At 36.1% G+C, this 22,801-nt stretch overlaps 3 protein-coding genes across 3 annotated transcripts; all 3 read right to left on the reverse strand.

Annotated features, from left to right (window-relative positions):
• Positions 1-2,716: 2,716 nt before the first annotated feature.
• Positions 2,717-6,864, reverse strand: LOC109153436 (protein CLP1 homolog). The gene is made up of 10 exons (XM_019301306.1): positions 6,576-6,864; positions 5,298-5,366; positions 5,060-5,152; positions 4,286-4,527; positions 4,002-4,140; positions 3,865-3,921; positions 3,597-3,731; positions 3,241-3,476; positions 2,987-3,031; positions 2,717-2,897 (listed from the first exon to the last, which is right to left on the reverse strand). The coding sequence occupies exons 1-10, from the start codon at positions 6,765-6,767 to the stop codon at positions 2,810-2,812; spliced, it is 1,296 nt and encodes a 431-aa protein (XP_019156851.1). The 5' UTR covers positions 6,768-6,864; the 3' UTR covers positions 2,717-2,809.
• A 10,130-nt stretch (positions 6,865-16,994) lies between these two features.
• On the reverse strand, positions 16,995-18,245 carry LOC109153451 (protein FAR1-RELATED SEQUENCE 5-like). Its single transcript, XM_019301320.1, has 2 exons — positions 17,759-18,245; positions 16,995-17,002 (listed from the first exon to the last, which is right to left on the reverse strand). Exons 1-2 carry the CDS (start codon positions 18,243-18,245, stop codon positions 16,995-16,997), a joined length of 495 nt encoding a protein of 164 aa, XP_019156865.1.
• A 2,981-nt stretch (positions 18,246-21,226) lies between these two features.
• On the reverse strand, positions 21,227-22,305 carry LOC109153452. Its single transcript, XM_019301322.1, has 3 exons — positions 22,302-22,305; positions 21,893-22,192; positions 21,227-21,759 (listed from the first exon to the last, which is right to left on the reverse strand). Exons 1-3 carry the CDS (start codon positions 22,303-22,305, stop codon positions 21,227-21,229), a joined length of 837 nt encoding a protein of 278 aa, XP_019156867.1.
• Positions 22,306-22,801: the final 496 nt, after the last annotated feature.

The raw sequence follows: 22,801 nt of genomic DNA on the forward strand, positions 1-22,801 counted from the left end.
CGCTCACCGCTCCATATATTGCATTCATAGCCTTTGAGTTGAAGTCATATCCAGTTTTCTCTTCTTCACTCCAATCGATTCTAGGTTTAGTATTTCTTTTGTCATCAACTGGAGTTTTCCATTCGTTCTCTATTGTATTCCAGACACCTTCCCCTTGTGCTAGAATGTATATCTGCATTCGAGCTTTCCAGTAAGAAAAATTTGTGCCAAGTAGGGCTGGTGGTCTATTGTTTGAAAGACCTTCTCTAGGGAACTCCATTTGGATCCTGCTAATAACTTAAGCAGACCCGCTCTGATACCAATTGTAATTAATATAGATGTTTGAATTTGGTAACGTTGAAACAGACGTTGTGACACAAATATTTATAACGCAGTATCGGGAAAGCAGCCCTAATCTGCGAGGCACTTCTCAAATTGAGAATTTGCCTAAATCCACTAAAAGCTCAATATTTAATGTACACTTTGTTTAGGGAACGGAGATTACACAATATGATTTCCTGTCAAGCTATTGAGACCTAAACACTTGTAATACTTTTCAAGGGGATTTGGGTATCTCTCTCAATGACTCTCGTGCTCACAATTAGGTGCTGAAAGCGTGAGTTCTTGTGATTGAGAGTGTCTTCTTTTATAGGAGTTTAATAACCTTAGTCTGCGCATGAGTGGGTTATTAGTCCTAATCACAGTTAGATTATGACATCTTATTATGGTTGGGATATGGTTTTTGCATTTACCACTTTGACAATTTATTTTAGGTCAACACTTTTCTTCAAAAAAAAAATAAAAAAATTGTATTATAATTTTGTTGGTGTGAAAAGGAAATTAAACCCAGCCTTCATTGGTTCAACCTTTGCATGATTGGAGCTATCATTACACCACGTTTTGTGCTCAAAAACTAGCTTAGCTAGGTTGTGATGTGGGGTGTTGCCACTTGGTCTTGCCACCTCAGCGTGATGCTGGCTGGCTTTTATATGACACGGGTGAGTAGAATACTGACAATTAAGTATATTGACATGTAAAAGTACACTCAAGATTTGCAACTATAAAAGTATATTTCGACAAAACTACAAGTAAATTCAATGATATGTAAATTGTATTTAAAGACGGTTGTACTTGTAGATGTTATAAAATGCACTTGGTAAACACATTTCGTGATTTACCTCTTCCACTGATCTCCGAGGAAAGAGCGCGAGGGACCGTTAAATTTAAAGTTCAAACTTATAAAATGCACTTGGTAGTGTTGTATAGTACCAAATTGTGACCGTGTTTTTTTCCTTTCTTTAGCGCGCACAACTCCTGCTTTCTCCTAGGCATCAATTCTCAATTGAGCGTACTCATATATATAATTTTTGTCCTTTCATTTAATAGTTTCTAGCTTCTTGAATGCTCAATTGATTAGTTAGAGCATCTGCATCAGTTGGGGAGATTTGGGGATAATGTAAGAGTGATTAGGAAAGAGAATGTGGGAAGGGGAGGAAAAAAAATCAAAACCAAAAAACAAAAATCAAAAAAAAAAAAAAAAACGGAAGGTTCTGGCGCGCCGTTCAACGCGCCCGTGTGGGCTGCTGCTGTGCGCAAAACGCGCACAGCAGCCCATGTTGCTTCTTTTTTTTTTTCTTTTTTTCTTTTCTGTCATTCTCCTCAATTTTGTAGGACAATTCTTCCCAACTTTGTTTCTTCCCCACACTTGATATTATTCCTATTCAAGAGAATGAATCTGACACTATCCTCCTAATATCTACAAATGTAGATGCTCTAATTTTGTCATTATAGTGGTGATAGGGATTTAGGCCAAATTGATAAAACTTTGTGACTCATCCTACTTTCAAGATTACATTATTGTTGCTACTTCTGGGGTGTTAGAAGTTTGACTGAATTGAAAGAAAGAGATTGTAGCTTGCAACTTTGCTTTGCATGTGTACTATTAGCTAGCAAGATTAACTTAATAACTTATGGTCAAGTGACACAAATCTCTAACTTTTAAGTTAAAATGTTAAAAAGTTCGATTTTCAATTCTCTCAGTTCTAAGTTAGAAAAAGAATGATATAGTCGAAACTCCCATACTATAAATCTATAGTTAGTATAGACTGATTAATAAATTATTTATTTATTTCACCACAAGACGCGGACAAATCTTAATAAGAAGCTTTGGTGGGTTAAGTAAAGTATAAATCATAGTGCAAGGAGATTTTTGTTTTCATTGCAAAACAATTCTTTAACAAACTATACTGATAACCACACGGTATTTGGTAAAGAAATCTATCTCAAATAAATTGTTAAGTGTATTTTAAAATACCGATAATATGACTAGAAATGGTGAAAACATTCGGGTAAAAAGTAAAAACTATGGACTGACTTCATTCGATCTATTTAGAATAAATTAATAGCTGTAAAGTAAGATATTTTTTTTTTAAATGTAATAATATTTTTATAAATATTTTCAAACTTAGAACTATATCGACCAACACTACAAAGTGTAATGATCAATAAACAAAGTACACTTAATGATATGTGAAGCACATTCTCTTGAAAACACTTATACATATAAGTGATATGTAAAATGCACAATACACTTCAAAATTTAAAATATTTATTAAAATACCACCACTTTTTTTTCATATTTCTTTGCTTTACAACCGTTGATTAGATCAACAAAGATCACAAAAATGATGAGAATTATCCACAATACCCAGCACTGTACACTTCAACAACATTCTAGTTTACAATGACACAGCAAAGAGCTCAGAAGGGGGTTCTCTTGAACAGAAATAAACAAAGCCTAGCTCATGATTCCTCGAGGTTGTGCAGCGCTTCAGTTCTCGATCCACGCCAAGGTTCCCACGATAAGATTCTTGCTCGGAAGCTCCCCAGCGCACGGTGCAAGATACGTTATTTTCTTCCTGAAAGAACGATCGTCATCAACTCTAAGGACCATACTAGCTTTAAAATACAGCAGGATTCTTTCAGAAGAAGGGTGAAAGCGTCAAACCTTTGTATGTCGATGTCGGTGATATAGATGAACCCAGCAACATTACTGGCATGGTAAAAGAAAGGGGTCAGAGCTTCATATGCTTGATTGTTTATCCATGTTCTTTTAAGAAAAGTCGTACGACTAGATGTTTTGTTTTCCTTTCGGTTTATCAAATAGCTACTTTAAGGATAATGCATGTCGGATCCTGGACATGTGTAAGCACGAAGGTTCGGGTGCATACAGAAATTTTGATATAAAGAGAGGAAGTTAACCTAGAAATGATCTGATCTGGCTCCTTGGCATAAGACACGGCAAGAACTAAATGTAGTAAGTCTCTGTTGATATTAACGGGGACTAATCTTGCTGGATCTGCAGCTGGCTCTGCACCGATTGGTAGAGCTGAACGTGGAGCCTGTGGCCCACCACCAATTCGGAAAATTGACAGATCACTGAAATTTGCTATGTTGGAGTGGGGGGAAAGATCATTTGATGGACCGTAAAAATATTCCTGTTATAAGAAAAAAAAAAAACATGGTTTTGTTTAGTTGCATTGATAAGCCAGCACGAACAAACAGCAGGGATGGAAAGAAATTATCATTTGGTCTAACTTCATGGAAAAGTCATTTACCCGTATTCTGTAGCCCCTCGACTTCTGCCGTACTTTGGCATTCCTGGACACAACACCGCCAGATTTTTGAAGTTTCACCACATCCACATTAGCCTTACTTTTCAATGCATAATTGAGCATGCTCCAAAGTTTCTCCTGCATATCGAATCGAATATCCATTAATATATTACTAACGCTTTCCTTAAAAATTAACCATTAGGAATTTTCTCGTGGAAGTTACAGCAGAGAGACAAGAAAGATAAATTTCCATTGGTCTTAAAGTACATACCTGACCCAAGACCAGAACAACAGTGGCGTTGAATGTATCAATTGCATGAAGTAGCAACTGAAACAAAAGATTAAATAATCAGAGAAACGCACTGCACATGTTAAAGACTACGGGTTTCTGAGCTAGAAGTTAAATACCTCATAACCAACACCTTCTATCCATCCCATGGTGTTGATAACCATCCCTGCAGCTCGAGATTCAGCGTTTCCAGAAAATTGTTTTTCTAAAGTCTGGGCAAGTTCCTTTACAAGTACCTTGTAAAGATCAACATTTGCACTGCAAATCACCAAGTTGAAAACATAATCTTTATCTCCGTCTTTTAAAACAGTCACAGTAAAACTTTGCTAACATTCAAATCAATCTAGTTCAATGCAGTCAGTAAGAAGGTTAAAAGAACTCAATAAGAGCAAAAGATTTATACCTAGGAGTAACATGGCCAAAAAAGTAGACTAGTGGCATTTCAAGAGGAATTCCTTCTACCGGATCAATGGGCAATTCAATAGGAGTGGCAGCAATACAACCAGGTAAGGTTATAGAACCTTGGCCTATATCCAAATCCACAAAAGTTGGTTTCCAACCTAGTTTAGCGGCCCAACTAAGAAGCATCCTTGATAAGGTACTCTTTCCAGAATCCGTAGGTCCCACAACAATAACCCTGGGACCCTGAACCAATTAGCATTGAAGACTTATCACATAATTAATGCACATTCAAATACCATAATTAACAACAGTTTCCGCTTGAACAATAAAGATTAGGAAACAAAACAATATAACAATATACACTTTATACAAATTCCCTCCAATTCAAATGTGTTTTCAGTTCCAACAACCTGGATGACACGATTGGATTAATAAATCAGCAAGCTGGATTTTTTTGTAAAGGTAATAATATACAAATATTTGATTTGGTTCACTATCCTTTGTTTTTTCTTCAATGGACATCGATTTCAAACCTCAAAAGTGCAGGCGTTTTTTTTTTTTTTTAATAATCTATAAAGCTTATTTTGTCATTTTTCTAATGTTTGAGTTGATGCATGCATTTAAAGAGAAAAACTCAATAATGCATGACATGAAAAAAATCCAAAAATTGGAGATCTTAACACAATTGACAAGTCGAAGGTAAAAAAGAACTAAATTTGAAACCACACACACACAAATGCTTCTTTCCCTATACTAGATAGAAGTTCAACATTACCTGGTAAGTATCAGAATCACTTGCTGAAGCTTTGGCACGATGCCGTCGAGCATCAAGTACAGCGTGCACATTTACATAACTGATCATGGGTGTCTAAAACCATTGAAAAAAAAAAAAAAAAAAAAAAAAAAAAGGTGTATCATTTCATTTGCAAAATTTGGTTGAAGCAAAGTTGATTATCTTAAAATGTCAAGACACATAGACAAAATGAATATGCAGGGGATGAGAGAAATGATACCTCATCAGCTGTATACTCAGTTTCAGTTGGACCATCCATCTCAATTGTGGCCCCATACCAAGTAAAGACCTGCTTTAAAATTTTGATGTGTTAAAAATAAAATATGTATGTTTACTATAAACCATCAGATTTGCTTTACATATACCCCATGGCATTTTGAGTAGAAGTTAGGCAGGACTAACTTCCCAGGACCCAGGCTTGACAATGATGAGACTTCTGCGAAGCAAAAGCTCACAGCTTGGATCCATCAAAGTATTACATATTCTTTTACAGGGATCTAACAAATCAGTCTTTGCATTAACCCACATATGAAATAATCACCCCGAAGCCTCAACTATAACAGCCACAAGCATAGTTTCATATCATAACAAAATCTCAGATTGCCTTATGCTACATACCCACAACCAGTGTTGTAAAAATCGTGCCTAGGCACTAGGCGCCGCCCGGCCGCCGCGAGGAATGCCGGAATCGGCCTCCTCCGCGGCCGGGCGGCCGCCTAGCCGGCTGAACCGGCCGAGTAATTTTTTATTTATTATTATTATTTTTTTTGTTGAAAAGTGTTAAAAGTTTGGCAAGGCATAACTTTTGACTCGGTTGTCCGTTTTGGACAATTTTTTTTTTTTAAATCGCGTATTTTTTCGAAATCTATACACCGCAAACCGCAAATTTGCCCCACTAATTTCTCAAAAAAATGCTTCTTTAGCTCTTAATTTTAGTTTTTTATGTATTTAGATTGTTTAAACAATCTTTTGAACAATTTTACAACCACTTACGTAAATAGTTTGTAAGAAATAACTATAGGAACCTTATGTTTTATTAGTGAATTTTGATAATTTTTAATTTTTAATTTTTTTTAATTAAAAAAATAAAAAAATCCCCTAACGTGCTTTGCAACCTTGCCCACAACCACATTTGCAATCCTACCATCCATTAATTCATGAGCATTCACTATATGCAATGAGCCCGCATATCAATTGGTTCTTGTGTGGTAGATTGTGGGTAAGTATATATGCAATGCCACTTGTATTTCAAGAACGGAAATTTTCAAATCACTTCACAAATCCAACTAATAGCCAATCTACCTAATTATCCTCATATTAAGTCCATTGACTAAAACAACCAAGCCACCAAAGAACTAACGAAAAAAAAAAAAAAGAGATAACTAACTTTAATTTACAGGATTTAAGTTTGCAACCGGAGCTCAGTTCAATGACAAAACATACCAATCAAGAAAAGAATAGACCTTTAAGATTAAAGTATGAAGAAAAGAATACATACGGCGAATTTGAGGCGAGGGGGGAAGGTGAGCCAAATTCCAGGAGGGAGTTCAGTGCCGAAGATTTCCGCGGTGCCGTTTAGGACCCGAAGCCGGAGAGGCGTGTCGGGGCTGACTTCAATTCTGAGCTCACACTCCTTGTCAACCTTCTCTTGCCGGACGTTCGAGCTGCCGCTTCCGCCATGGGTTGCCATAGCTGAATTGGACGTTAGCGGAAATGGTACTTATGCAGTTATGCCCAAATATATGGGCCAAAAAGGGATGGAAGCTTGAAGAGTTTTAACCTGTCTTTCTGTCTTCCAGATTTATTGATTCTTGTTACCAATAAATCAATAATATGTATTTTTCAATAATTTTTAAATCGAAAGAAAATCAAACCATATGCGTTTTTATGGATTGTCATTTCAAGTGGACATAGCTCTCAATTAAGGTATATTCTAAACCCTAAACCTTAGAAAATATAAATGTTTCTTCTATGCTTTTTTTATTGATTGTCATTTAGTTTTTCTCAATTACAGTTAGGGGTGAGCATCGGTCGGTTTTCGGTTAATAACCGAAATAACTTAAATACCGACCAACATTCATAACCAATATAACCGAAACTGATGATTTTCGGTCGGTTAAATATAACCGATCTTGACAACTGTGAATTTAGTATTCTTGCTAATCAGAAGTTTAATGACAAAGTTTTTAAAGTTCTTGCTCACAACAAAAGAAAGGACTTTATTAAAGATGGTTAAGACACATACAAGCATACAATTTACAGTTTACAACTAACTTTACACAAACAAATAAATCATAAAATCACAAATAAGTTAAAATACTAAACCAGTAAAGAAGTAGGATATAGATTTTGGGTGCTCACTTTTGAGGCTGAAGATTTTGGATTTGGGAAGCTAAATCAGTAAATCGCAAGGTGAGGCAGTGAGCATAGAAAGAGATAGTTGCTGCTGCTGTCAGAATTAATGTAGGATATTTATTTAACTAATGCTAAAAGGTTAAATTACTTAAAAACAAACAATATTTTAATATTTATAATTAATTAAAATTAATGTACGCAAGTACAATAGTAGTTTAGTGTAAATGGACTATATTAATACATTATATGATTAACAAATGTAGTGCAAGCTAATAAGTCATTAAAATTAATGTGATATATTGTGGACTTGCAAAATGTAAATGGCATAAGACTATATTTTATATTATCTTTGGATTAATCTTCGGTTTTTCGGTCGGCTTTCAATTTTCTCTTGAAAAACCGATAACCGACCGAAAAACCAAATTAGTTTTTTTAACCTTAATAACCGAAAACCGAAAACCGAAATATTCGGGCGATTAGGTTTTCGGTCGTCGGTTTTTCGGTCGGTCCTATTTGTTTGCTCACCCCTAATTACAGTTCTCAATAAATGTACAGCTCTAAATTATTCACAAGTCACAACAAATATATACAAATCCCTAAGCCAATGTAACAAATTGAGCATAGAGTATTACTTGATGCAAACAATATTGTCTAAAAAAAAAAAAAAACATACAATTAAGCATGAACATGATTAAAGGGTTTGGATTTTGACATCATCGAGCCTTTCATCAACATTGAACTATGACGTCTAGAGATTAAGTTCATATAGTGCAAGTGTTGCTAAATGTTAAACCCAACTTGACATTATTTAAAGTTTTACACATTTACCTGCTTTCATTCACTCCTTAACTCCCTTGGATCCATATTTTTCTCACACTCCTTAACTCCACGTACTCCTTAACTCCATAATTTATAGGTAAAATTAAATTATATGGAGTATATAACATGAGGATGGATTTTTTAAAGTCAAATTCTAACATGCCAAATATAGTTAGTAGGTAAGAAAATCCGAATCAACATCAAAAATAGAGAAACCAATGTGAGAAAAATATGGATCCAAGGGAGTTAAGGAGTACGTGGAGAGGGTTGTATGTCACAAATATATGACTTTAATCATAGTATTCCATAGTTACATTATTGATCATGTAATTGTCTCGTTCATCCTTAATTGCAGCATCTTAAATACTATACACTCATCCCCTTTATTGTCTCGTTTTTCCTTACTTGCACCATGGTTATTTCTCAAAAATTTACAAAAAATAATAATGAACCATTACAGGGTAAGTCGGTAACATAGTGTCCACAGACTCTAGAATTAATTTCCAAACACAGTAACAAGTAACAACATAGTCCACAATAAATTTTCAAACAATTAAAGCCAGTGATGATTTTGTATGAAATGCTTTTAAAGTTTTAATGTATGAAATCCATACATTCGCAGCAAATCCAGCAATGGCTGCAGCTAATGTATGAAATTCCTTTTAATTTTAATATGTAAAAATTCCTTTTAGTTTTAATATGTAAAAATTTACCTTGAGTCGAGTTGCAGCCGTTGAGTCCTGTACGGTCATCGATGACCGTCTAAGAATGTGAGGAGCGACCGAGCAGGGCGGAGGGCGTGAGGCGGTGAGAGACGAGGGACCAAGGCAGTGGCCTGTGAGACAACTGACGAGCGACAACTGACGAGGGCTGACGGCCGGATTGCGGAGGCCGGAGGAAGAGACAGAGTAAGAGAGTGGTCGTCGTGGTGACCGGTCCAGTCAAGACACAGAGTGGAGTCGTGTAGAAGTGTAGAACTGGCAATTGAAGAAGCTAGTTTCGAGAACTGATAAAGTGTAGGACTAATTGAATTTTGAATTGTTATGCCGTGCAACCGTGTGTACCATTCTTGGTACACACGGTTGAAAACGGCACCGTATAGTACCAAGGGAGTAACGGTGCCGTTAGTGGCACCGTTTCACTCCTCCCGTCGTTTAAAAAAAAAAAATTATTATTATTACCATAAAACGCCACTAGGCGCCTTTTTCCACCATTCCCAACGTTTCGTCTACAACAAGCTTGCTCGCTCTCACTGTTTCAGTCTTCATCACTCTCTCTGTCATTTTCATCGCGATTTTCGCCTTCTTCATCTTATTGTCGCTGAAGCCCTGTTTTGTTCACCATTGTCGCCATTTTCGCCATTTTCATTCTAGCATTGTCGCTTTGTCGCCGTTATCATCGCTTTCTTCATCAGGTATAATCTATTTTTGTGATTTTTGAGTATTAACGCTGTGATTTTTGACTATTAACGTTCATATTCGCTATAGAATCTTGTGATTTTTGAATAGGGTTTTGCAATGCGATTATTGATTGTTCTCAAACAGAGCAACACTCTGTTTTTTTTTTTTTTTTTTTTTTTTTTTTGTTTTTTTGTTTTTTGGTGTTTCTGAAATGTTTGTGGATAAATAGTAGTGATATTATGGATATATAGCTTTATAATTGTGCATTTATAGTTTAATACTTCTGCATGTATGAAAATATCATTCCTGTCTTCAAGTATGGTGTTTTTGAAATGTTTGTGGACAAATAGTTGTGATATTATGGATATATAGCTTTATAATTGTGGATATATAGTTTAATACTTCTGCATGTATGAAAATATCATTTCTGTCTTCAATTAGGGTGTTTTTGAAATGTTTGTGGGCAAATAGTTGTGATATTATGGATATATAGCTTTATAATTGTGCATTTATAGTTTAATACTTCTGCATGTATGAAAATATCATTCCTGTCTTCAAGTATGGTGTTTTTGAAATGTTTGTGGACAAATAGTTGTGATATTATGGATATATAGCTTTATAATTGTGGATATATAGTTTAATACTTCTGCATGTATGAAAATATCATTTCTGTCTTCAATTAGGGTGTTTCTGAAATGTTTGTGGATAAATAGTAGTGATATTATGGATATATAGCTTTATAATTGTGGATGTATTGTTTAATATTTCTGCATGTATGAAAATATCATTCCAGTCTTCAATTAGGGTGTTTTTGAAATGTTTGTGGACAAATAGTTGTGATATTATGGATATATAGCTTTATAATTGTGGATATATAGTTTAATACTTCTGCATGTATGAAAATATCATTTCTGTCTTCAATTAGGGTGTTTCTGAAATGTTTGTGGATAAATAGTAGTGATATTATGGATATATAGCTTTATAATTGTGGATGTATTGTTTAATATTTCTGCATGTATGAAAATATAATTCCAGTCTTCAATTAGGGTGTTTTTGAAATGTTTGTGGACAAATAGTTGTGATATTATGGATATATATCTTTATAATTGTGGATTTATAGTTTAATAATTCTTATTTACAGAAATGGCGAGCGAACCTACACTAGCTGAGGCTTTTAGAGAAACAAAAAGAAGAAGAACAGGGTACCTGACAGCAGCAGTTCTAAATTCACAGGCAGCTCAGAGCTCTAATCCAAATAATGAAGAACCAGCAGCAGTCCTAAATTCACAAGTAGCTCAGAGCTCTACTCCAACCAATGAAGAACACCCTGCTAGGCAAACAACTGTTGCAGAGACTTCAACGAGAGGGCGCCAAACTTCACGCAAAAGACGACAAGCACCACGGACTAGAGAAAAAAGGACAGATTACTTCAGTACGAGGATGGGGCCAAAGTTGATGTTTGATCTTGTCCAGAGGCTCACAACACAGCAGAAACAAGCTGTTGTTGATATGGGATTTGGTGGACTTCTACATCTCCAACTCTGCTCCAATGAATCAAAGTTGGTGCAATACCTGCTGGACAAATTTAATGTTTTCAGATGTGATTTTGTATTAGAGGATGATATTCTCCACATTGAAGAGGTAGATGTCGAGTACACGTTGGGGATCCCGCGAGGGCGTATGGAGGTCAAAGAGGGAACAAAGCTGGAAGACAACTCAACCCGTGAATACAAACTGTTGCTGACTTCATGGAGAAGGAGGTGGGGTATTACAGCAGGCTCACCAATAACAACACACATGCCAGATGAGATTGTTAGGAGAGCTGATCATGGTGATGAGTTCAAGAGGGATTTTGTAGTCTTTGCCGTTTCCTCCATGCTTCGAGGAAACACAACACGCTACTCCAAGTACAGAATCTTGAAGTCATTGATTCATGTTGATATGATTAAAGAATACAATTGGTGCGGCTACACATACCAATCTCTCATTGACTCGATAGAGATTTACAAGGAAGATAGAAGCAGAAGCTTTTGGGGGCCAATGACATTGATATTGGTCAGTTCTTATTGTCTTTAATCTAAATGCATGAATTCTGGATATATAGTAATGTATTTTTGGATGTATAGTTTTGGATTTATGAATATATATGCATGAAGCTTAGAATATACTCAATTTATTAAGATCCTTTATGTAGTTCTGAATTTGTGGATATATAGTTTTAAAATTGTGGATATATAGTTATGTGATTATGGATATGTAGTACTCTGTGAATATATGAATGTATTACTCAGTGAACAGACTATTAAGAATTCTGGATATATAGTAATGTATTTTTGGATGTATAGTTATGGATTTATGGATATATATGCATGAAACTTGGAATATACTCAGTTTATTAAGATCCTTTATATAGTTCTGAATTTGTGGATATATAGTTTTAAAATTATGGATATATAGTTATGTGATTATGGATATGTAGTACTCTGTGAATATGAATGCATTACTCTGTCACCATGCAATTAAGAAATACATGGGTAATTTGTTCTAAATTGATCTTTAACATAATCTTCTTTAATTTGTAGCTGTTCTACTTTGATCGAGTAGAATTCAAAGGAATGAAGGTCAACAGGACATACCCTAGCATACTTGCTTGGACGAGCACTCTTGTAAGAAAGAGAGTCAAGGCTGAAAAAAAGGCTGGGGGGTTTGGAAAGGGAAAGGTTATCCCTAGGGTTAAGAAGCCAAGAACTGCTGCTACCACCTCACTGCAACAACCTGCAAGCGCTGCTGCTGCTACAACCTCACTGCCACAACCTGCATTTACTGCTGCTGCTACCACCTCACAGGCTACTACTTCTTCTACTCCTGCTACTGCAACACCAACACCACCTACAAATGAGCCACTCTCAAGTGTTGACCGAGTGACCCGTGTGCTTCAAAAGCTAGCATCAAATGTTTTGGAGTTTGGTGAAGCTATGTCTGAAATTGGAAAGCAGGGCGCACCTATTGAAGTGATGAAGAAAGCATTCTCAGGGATATCAAACATGCTAGGTGCTGCAAGTGCAATTGAATCAACTTCCGTTCCAACTGAATCTCAGTTGGATGACATATTCTTTGGGAGTGAAACCTTCACAGCTGCAGTGGATTCGTTGGTGGAAGCATTTCAGAAAACAACAAGAACCATGGAATTTGAAGCTCCATCATTTGATTTGGGAATACACTGCAATGAATCCCAACCACAGCCACATGAGCAAGAAACAGAGCAAGTAGTTGAAGAGGAACAACCATTGGATGCTTTGGTTCAACAAATTGGAGAAGATGCAGGACTGTCAACGCCCTTGGGAGCAGAAGTAACTCCTCCACTTGTTAGAGTCCCATTTCGAAGATATGTCCATCATGCCCCTGCTGCTGATGCTGATGTTGATGACTTTGATCGGTAAACTGACAGTTTGTTATTTACATTTGGCTTTAACATTATGAATTTATAGTTCTAAGATTATGAATATAAAATTATGAACATTTTTACAACTGTGAACATATAGCTTTGAAATTGTGGATATATAGATATAAAATTATGAACATTTAGGTTTAATATTATGGATATGAAGTTCTAACACTGTGGATATATAAACAACAGTGCCATGCAAGAAAGTGAGTCTGATGTTGATGACGTGACTGTTAGGAAGAGACCCCAGCGACGATTCAGGAACAAACCTCTTTGTCTGAGGTCACCATACTGGACACAGAATGCAAGTTTTATACGCAACGCAACTCCCCGGGAAAAAATCATCTCAAACTATGCATTCTTGAGTGCGTCTAACGAACACCCAGAAGAGTATGTTTGAACACGTATATTTATAACAAACTTTTAATTACTTAGATAGTTCATATTATTATTATTATTATTATTATTATTATTATTATTATTATTATTATTATTATTATTATTATTATTATTATTATTATTATTATTCTGGTGTTGTAGTGAGTTGCTGTTCAGCTATGGTGACTACTACCTAACAAGGCGTCACTTCTCAACTTTGAGCAACGGCGAGCTGGATATAGACTTCTTGAATGTTTGGTCTTTGCGGCTAACTTTGAAGAACAAAGAACGTGCTGTTGGGATACCAAAACGAGTATTCTTCACCACATTGCCACATGTAAGAGTTATTTTTGACATGCACATGCACATTTTTAAAAATCTAGCTGTGGATATATAGTACACTAAGCCTTTTGAATCCTCATTTTTGCATTCTGTGTATTCAAAAACAGCTGCAGCTTGATCCATCTGATGATTGGATGAAAAGTCTCCCAGCCGAGAAAAAGATGAAAAATTTCAATGATAGATTGAATTATGAAATATCAAGTTTCGGAAACCTGGAAATCAATGATGCAGACCTTGTAAGATCTATTACACACACTCAAATTAATAATTTAAAAATTTATTATGGATATATATGCATGGAGCTTGGAATATACTCAGTTTTTTAATATACTTTATGTAGTTCTGAATTTGTGGATATATAGCATTAGAATTATGGATATATAGTTATGTGATTATGGATATGTAGTACTCTGTGAATATATGAATGTATTACTCTGTGAACATACTGTTAAGAATTCTGGATATATAGTAATGTATTTTTTGGATGTATAGTTATGAATTTATGGATATATATGCATGAGGCTTGGAATATACTCAGTTTATTAAGATCCTTTATGTAGTACTGAATTTGTGGATATATAGTTTTAAAATTGTGGATATATAGTTATATGATTGTGGATATATAGTACTCTGTGAAATATGAATGTATGTATACCCATGCAGTTAATAATACATGGGTATGTACTTGTTCAAATTTGATCTTTAACATAATCTTCTGTAATTTCAATTTATCATGTCCATAAATATTAACATCGCTATACCTTTTGTTTTGGAATTAGATATTTTTCCCAGTGCATCGCCATGCACACTACTTTGTTGTGTGCATAAATGTCAAGGAATCCAAGGTTCAGGTGATAGACAACAAGGAATTGCCTGCTGGTGTTTCAGAGCTTGATAAATATGGGGACTGTCCATATAAACTGGTAGCTTATATTATATTAAAAAACTCCTTATTGTCACCTATATATTGAATTTAAAACATTATGAACATTGAGCTAATTTTTTACCAGATTGAAGCATTCAAGGCATACCTAGCAGCAGGACAATCCACCTTGACTCACAAACTGAACAGCATGCCAGTAGAGTTCCTTGCCATGAACTGGAAAAATGCTGACAATGTTACCGACTGTGGCATATATGTAATGCGGCATATGGAGACTTACATGGGTGGAGCTCTCGAGGACTGGGATCCTGGGTTCAAGAAACATATGCGCACAAATGTAAGAGTAACATAAATAAATTACATTCATACTACATTGAAAAAGGATAACAAAATTACAATAAACTAATTATTTATTTTTCTTAATTTACAGGCTAGCTTCATTTGTGAGTTGAGGGCAAAGTATGCTGCTTGTATCATCACATCAAAACCGAACACCATCATAAGCGAGGTCATGAAAGCTGCAAAGATTGAAGACAAGAAAAAGTAAAACTGCAAAGATCATTGAACGTTTTTTGTTATGATCAAAGATTGTTTTGTAACAACTTTATTGCAATTGTTGCAATTTCTGATCTATGAAATTCACTGAATATATAGTTCTCATATTATGGATATATAGCTTTAAGATTGTGTATATATTGGTATACAATTATGAACATTTTACTTAAGTGCAAAGATTGACCACAAATATTCATGAATTTATATTTCAAAGATTATGGACATATAGGTTTAAGATTGTGGATATATTGATATAAAGTTATGAATATTTGTTCAACTGTCAACATAACATTTTACATAAGTGTAAATATCAAGTTCAACTATTTATTAATTTATATTTATAATATTGTGGATATATAACTTTAATATTGTGGATATATTGATATAACATTATGAACACTTTTACTATTTTGACATACAAGTCCAATAATTTGTGGTCATATAGTTCTCGGAAATATGGATGTATAGCTCTAATATTATGGATATATAGCTTTAGTATTATGGATATATAGCTTTAATATTATGGATATATAGCTTTAAACCTGCAAAACAACAAGTTCTAAAATTTTGAATACACAGATCAAAAAACTTGTAAATTGATATCCTCAAAACAGCTAACAACTTGTATTAAACCCAATCTCAGTCTAAAACTGCATTATCATCTAAATCATTACTAAAATTGACAAAACTCCGAACTCCCAGAACTTGGATGTACAAGGTACCCATCCCCGGCAATCTCAGATAGACTTCCCAAAACCAACGACTGAACAGCACCCTTTGTACTCGAAGCAACTTTATTTGCAGCACTCCTCCTCCCCCTTGCAACACTGTACTTCTTTTCAATAACACTACTCCTCCTTACATTACGCTCACCTTTTGATCTCCGGTTTGAAGGATTTTGAATGACACCACTTGAAGATGAAACACCACACTCTTCAATATGCACATAGCCAATCTCAGCTTCAACCTTTTTCTTTGCATCCTCAACTGCTTCATCGCAGAACTGTCTAGTTACACTATTATCTTGACTAGATGCAATCAATCTTTGAAATTTTCTACAAATCTCCACAACCCAAATTGAAGGAGGGACACCAGCTCTATAAAACATTGGACCAGTATTCACATCCCTACCATCAGCAACCTTTTTAGTCCACCTTTTCATGATATATTTATTAGGGATACTAGAAACACAATGTATATGAAGAATACGTAAACAATGGCAGCATAAAATTCCCAACTCGGAAATCAACTTGCAACTACACGAAATGTCCAAGGTTGCCAACTTAAAACTAACTTCATGCCTTATAATATCTATATCTGGACGCCATACATGATACTTGAACTGACAACCATCATTCAACACCATTTCTTGATGACAAGCATTGCCTTTCATAAACTGTTCCTCAAACAAAAAATATATCTCAATCGTATATACCTCTCTAGCGTGTAAAAGAAGTTTCACGTGCTCCATCATCATAGTGGGTACCCCTTGAGCACAACGAAAATCTTCACCATTCTCTTTGCTTCTCCATTCAGAAATTACACTAACAAATGATGAATAAAAATCACAAAGACCCGCAGTCTTAGACAGCCTTCTTGAAATCGAATGATTAGTAGTTTCACTCCTTTGCGATGATAAAATGCCCCCTGAAAAATAATCCTTGTTGAATGCTGGACACCACTTCTCCCTACAATCATACAACTTTTGTATCCAACTATTCTTGTGACACTTATAATCAGTCACCAACCTGAAAATGATAAGACATATGTTCAGAACCAATAAGAAAGTTCCATGCTTTACTACTACATGTTCACATAATTCTAATACTATATATCCATAATTCTACTACTATATATCCATAATTCTATTACTATATATCCACAATTCCAAATACTATAAATCCATAAATTGAATGCATGTAATTCAGAAACAATCAGAAAAGTGTCATGCTTTACTACTACATGTTCACATAATTCTAATACTATATATCCATAGTTCTAATACTATATATCCATAATTCATTTACTGGAATGAAAAAAAAAATAGTGGACATACCTTGTCCAATAAAATTCAAACTCAGCTTCAGTCTCTGTGTATTTCAACACACAGTTAAACATATCCAAGAAATCCTTATTATTCCTTAACGCCTTGATATGCTTCTTCGAATTCTCACCAATATGCCATATGCAAAGACGATGACGTGATGTTGGAAACACTTGACAAATAGCAGCAGCCATGGATGCACATTGATCTGTCATGATAGACTGTGGACACTTCCCATTCATAGATCTTAAAAATGCTCTAAACAACCACACAAATGATTCTATCCTCTCATTCATCAAAAAACCACATCCAAACATTACATTCATGCAGTGATGGTTCATCCCTACAAAAGGGCCACAAATCATATCATATTTATTGGTGCGATATGTTGTATCATGCACTAACAAATCCCCAAACAACTCATAGTCTTGTCTCATCCGACCATCCCTCCAAAAAAAACTGCACAGTCTTGAATCGCAATCAACTTCAAAATCGAAGAAAAAATCAGACTCAGTCGATTGCCTCTTCCTAAATATTTCAATTAATGAGTTCGAATCTGTTCCATCCAAACGCTTTGATGTATCGGAAGCAATCGAATTATAAGCATCTCGATTAGTGAAACCAATTAATGGAGACCCCCCTGCTTGATGTTTCAAAAACCTAATACCATCTGTCATTGCAACACCACTCTTCTTCAAATCTTTTAAATATAACAGCTGATTATCACCCACATTTCTATGTGAACGGAGAAGATGACTCTTGTCTACAGCACATAACTCGTGGTTGTGCACTTTGACATGTTTTGTAACCGTCCACAACCCATCCTCACCCACGTCAAACTGAACACATGCACCACACCCTGTCCTTATGTCAATTTTTGAATATGCCCTAACACCAGCATTTGCCTTAACCTTAAAACCAGCTTTAGAACACATAAACATCTTCATTTGGACTGTTTTACTATATACCTTGCACCGTTGATTACCCTTCCTCACACTAAAACCAAGTCTATATGCATAATTGTTATACAACTCATAAGCTTCAACCCCGTTACTTACAACAACACCAACCAAATCTTCATCAACTGCAAATGCAATATATAACCTCAAGTATAACAAATAATACACATTCCATTGAAAATATAATTCCGAATAAATCAAGCCATGCTCTACAAAAGGAATAACATTTTCCATGGAAAAAGAATGAAAATATAACAACGCTGAACACTGTGAATTATGAGCAAATAAAACTACATATAGACCTGGAATTGAAGAAGAACCATCAATGTCTAACTCTATTGGATCTGAACTTGATGAATCAACAACAACATCTTCACTGACTGCATAATGTTACAAGCCAGAACAGAGTATCAGTTTAGAAATTAGTTAATATATAGTATTAGAATTCTGGATATATAGTATTAGAATTATGGATATATAGCTCACAATTTCTGGACATAAAGTTCAATAACTATGGATATGCAATCCAAAACAGAGTATCCGTTCACAAAATCCTTGATATATACTATTATAATTCTGGATATATAGCTCACAACTTCTGGTTATATAGTTCAAACATTATGGATATATATTTCGTTCATTCAGAAAACCATAAACACATAAACACCCAGAATTACGAATGATCTCAGACTATAATGACCAACATCACATACGTTGTATACAATCACACTAAATATAAACACCTAAACAATATATCACACTGCAACAATCAAAATAATCGCAAACGATCACAAATTCATAAAAAACCAGATGCAAAATAACCTGGAACCGTATGCAATTCATCAGCTGCTTCATCTCTCTGATCTACTGCCTCATCCATCATATGATCCATACAAGAAATCGGGAAAGCGACTGCGATTGCTATTGCGATTGCGATTTTGCGTATACTAAAATCAAAACGCCAAACTACCAAAATTCGCAAAACTATCAAATACGAGATGAATAACGCCGCTAACGGCCATCCAATTTTTTTTTTTTTTTTAATTTTAAGCGAGCCGTGTCTTTTTTTAATAAAACGGCGCCGTTTTGCAACCGTATGCACCTTGCAAGGTGCATTCGGTTGCACGGCATAATTTACCTTGAATTTTATTTTTGTATTGGGCTATAATTTTTTTTTCTTGGGCTATTGGGTATTGCATGTTGGGCTTGTCTTATTGGGCATTTATATAGGTTGGGAACCTCTATATATATATATATATTTCTAATCAAGTGAGAACGTGTAGTATTTTGTTGGCCCTTGATTTTGGGCGATCTAAATATTTACTGTACAATATGCCCAGTTTCTATAATGCCCAATTTCTATAATGCCTGCAAGGGGACTCCTAGGTATTTGCCCAGGTCCATCATCCTGGGAATACCAGATATGTGTTCTATCTCGTGCTGCAAATCAACGGGGATGTTTTTTGAAAAAAAGATGGAGGACTTTAGCAAGTTAACTCTCTGACCAGAACTGCTACAGAACCTTTCCAGGCAAGCATTCATTTCCCCAGCTTGACGGGTTGACGCCTCACCAAAAAGTACCATATCATCTGCAAAAAATAAATGCGTAATATGAGGGGCAAGGTTATTGACTTTGAAGCCTTTCTACCTACATAGAGCCACAGATTCCCGAATCAGGTGGCTAAATCTTTCTATGCAAAGAACAAATAAGAGAGGGGAAATAAGGTCTCCTTGACGTGTTCCACGCTCTGGCTTGAACCATTCAGATTGGTGGCCGTTCCAAGTAGTTGATAGCCTTGATGTAGTCACACAAGGCATAATATTCCTTACCCAAATACTGCTAAGTCCAATGTCCTTTAACGTATCTTCGATGAAGTCCCAATTCAGCCTATCGTATGCCTTCTCTAAATCAATCTTCATTATCATCCATCCCGAAGTCCCTTTCTTGCATCTCATGGAGTTAAGAGCCTCTTGGAAAACCAGGATATTATCGGTAATCTAACGACCGGGAACAAAACTTGTCTGGTGGGGGCCGACTAGTCTTCTGGAGATGTCCTTGAGTCTTGATGCCACTACTTTTGTTAAGATCTTGTATGTGACGTTGCACAGCCCAATTGGGCGAAACTGTTTCACATATTCCGGAGAGGGCACCTTGGGAATAAGAGTAATTACCATGTCATTGCAATGGTCCGGAAGCTCCCCTTTTTTAAAAAAAGTTTTAGCGAATTTGACAATAGAATCACCCACTAGCAGTGGCAGACCCAGGAATTTTTTTCAGCGGGGGCAAAATATTAAAGCAAAAATGATAATTAGAAAAAAAAATGAAACACTTAAAAAGTATAGCCATAAATAATGTTGGATATAAGAAAATTATAAAACACATCAAAACATTATAAAAATATTCATAACAAAATATGAACATAATCAATTTGATAAAATAATTTGAATAAAAGATCCATTATAAATTACACATCTCATCTCATTATTAATATATAAATGAAGATTATATTATTGTGTTGAAGCAATATGCACTATTAATAATAGTGAAAATGTGAAATAATGAGAAAAGGTAGTGTTAATAGTGAAATAATATGAAAAGGAAATGTTGAAAGCAGATAGAGGGGATTTAAACCCTGACTTGCGTTCAGGCCAACCACGCGTTCAGCCAACTAAGCTAAGCCACATTCTGTTAACATTTTTCTATTTTATAATACTTATACTAAAGCTTGTACTATATATACACATATACATAAAGGGTTATATAAGGGTTGGGGTGGGGTGAGTGGGGGCAGCTGACCCCACTGCCCCCACTGTAGGTCCGCCCTTGCCCACTAGGCCCCATGCATTTTGATAGAAAGCAGCACTAAAACCGTCCGGGCCTGGAGCCTTACAAGGCTCCATGCTGAACAACGCTGCCTTGACCTCCTCCGTAGAAAATGGCTTGTCAACCTCTGTCCAAGCTTCCTAGCTTACACTGGAAAACTTGTTTCTAAGTCTTGAACTAATGGAACTGACTCCTTTGTATAGCAGTTCCTCACATGAGCACTAATCCTCTCCTCCTCTGTTATCCATTCACCAAAGTCATCTTTCAATTTATTGATTTTACTGCTGCAGTTCTTCACCATCGTAGCCATGTGATAGTACCAGGTATTTCGGTCACCAGACGTTATCCACTCATCCCTTGACCGTTGATACCAAAGAACCTCCTCTTGGTAGAGAGTTTCTTCTAGTTCCATCTGGAGTTTTCTCTCTAATCTCAAGAGATTCGGGGTAGCTTTGATACACAAGCTGCGCTGCACACCATTGATCCTAGACAAAATGCAATTTTTCCTTTGGAAAATATTCCCAAAGACGCTCCTGTTCCAGTCTTGAAGGGCCGTAGCCGTAGTCTCCGTGTTTGCCTCCAAGTCCCCTCCTGGGATCCAATACTGTCTTATAAGGTCCATGAACTTGGGGTGTGTAGTCCAAGCATAGTTGAACTTGAACTTTTTTCCAGTTAACACTGGGAAGAGACAAGTTAGTATTAATCAAAAGTGGGGAATGGTCAGAAGATACCATTGGAAGGTGCTCAACGTGTGTGCCCGGGAATCTTAATTTCCAATCCACGTTAACAAGAGCTCTATCTAAGCGGGCACCCTTGAAAGTTGTAGTATTTACACCCCTCATCCAAGTAAAGCTTGAACCCGTGAATCCTAGATCAATCAACCCTTCACGGAATATCCAATCGTTGAACTCCGAGCATCTGGACAAATTGAAAGTCTCTAGATTGCTAACTTCGCTCCGGGAGGCTGCCGTGTCGTAGTCTCCTACTGACATCCAGGGTCCTTGTATGCCAAAGATCTGACTTGACAAATCGGAGAACAACCTCCTTCGCAATTGAAGGTTGGGGCTGCCGTAGACCACTGAGAGGAACCACGGTTCCAAGCTACCTTCTCCTACATGCATAACAACAAACTGGGGATGAGTTCAAATAATGTTAACAAACAAAAAATCCTTCCAAAGGATCCAAATTCCTCCCGAGAATCCAACCGCCTCTACTCTAACCCATTCGGAAAAGCCAAAGTCAGAGCAAATAGCATTCGCTTGGTCTCCCGACACCTTAGGCTCTAGTAAGCAAACGATGGAAGGCTTATGCATCCTAACAAACTGTTTGAGGGTGCGGCGAAAGACCCTCGACGCCGCCCCTTGGCAATTCCATATCATGCACATCATAGAAACCAGCTGTAAAAAAAAAAAAAAAAAAAAAAAAAAAAAAAAAAAAAAAAAAAAAAAAAAAAAAACACACGCTTTGGAGCGAAAAACATGCAATCCTCCAAACAGCGCTTAGGAGCGTAACGCAGCATTTGGTGCAACAGGGCCATCCTGGCCAATCCGACCCCCTACAACCCCCATGGGATCATTTGGAGGCTCCGGTGGAATTGCCGGTAGACCCGCACAGTCATGGCTGGGCTCTAGTCCCTCCACCTTCGAACACCTCCATTGGAGCTGCTTCGTGTGGTTATTCGATCTAAAGACCACCGTACTGGTGGTACGTCCCCCTCGAA

Source organism: Ipomoea nil, unplaced genomic scaffold (genome assembly GCF_001879475.1).
Source record: "Ipomoea nil cultivar Tokyo-kokei standard unplaced genomic scaffold, Asagao_1.1 scaffold2484, whole genome shotgun sequence".
Lineage (NCBI taxonomy): Eukaryota > Viridiplantae > Streptophyta > Magnoliopsida > Solanales > Convolvulaceae > Ipomoea > Ipomoea nil.

Excerpts from the sequence above, each read along its gene's own strand:
- LOC109153451 (XM_019301320.1), bottom strand. The coding sequence starts at position 18,245 with ATGAAGATGTTTATGTGTTCTAAAGCTGGTTTTAAGGTTAAGGCAAAT.
- LOC109153436 (XM_019301306.1), bottom strand. The coding sequence starts at position 6,767 with ATGGCAACCCATGGCGGAAGCGGCAGCTCGAACGTCCGGCAAGAGAAG. Across the intron at positions 5,367-6,575 it reads CCCCTCGCCTCAAATTCGCC|GTCTTTACTTGGTATGGGGC; the intron begins GTATGTATTCTT and ends ATTTTAAAGCAG. Across the intron at positions 3,922-4,001 it reads TAGAAGGTGTTGGTTATGAG|TTGCTACTTCATGCAATTGA; the intron begins GTATTTAACTTC and ends CTTTTGTTTCAG.
- LOC109153452 (XM_019301322.1), bottom strand. Across the intron at positions 21,760-21,892 it reads AAATACTACAACTTTCAAGG|TGTTAACTGGAAAAAAGTTC; the intron begins GTGCCCGCTTAG and ends GTCTCTTCCCAG.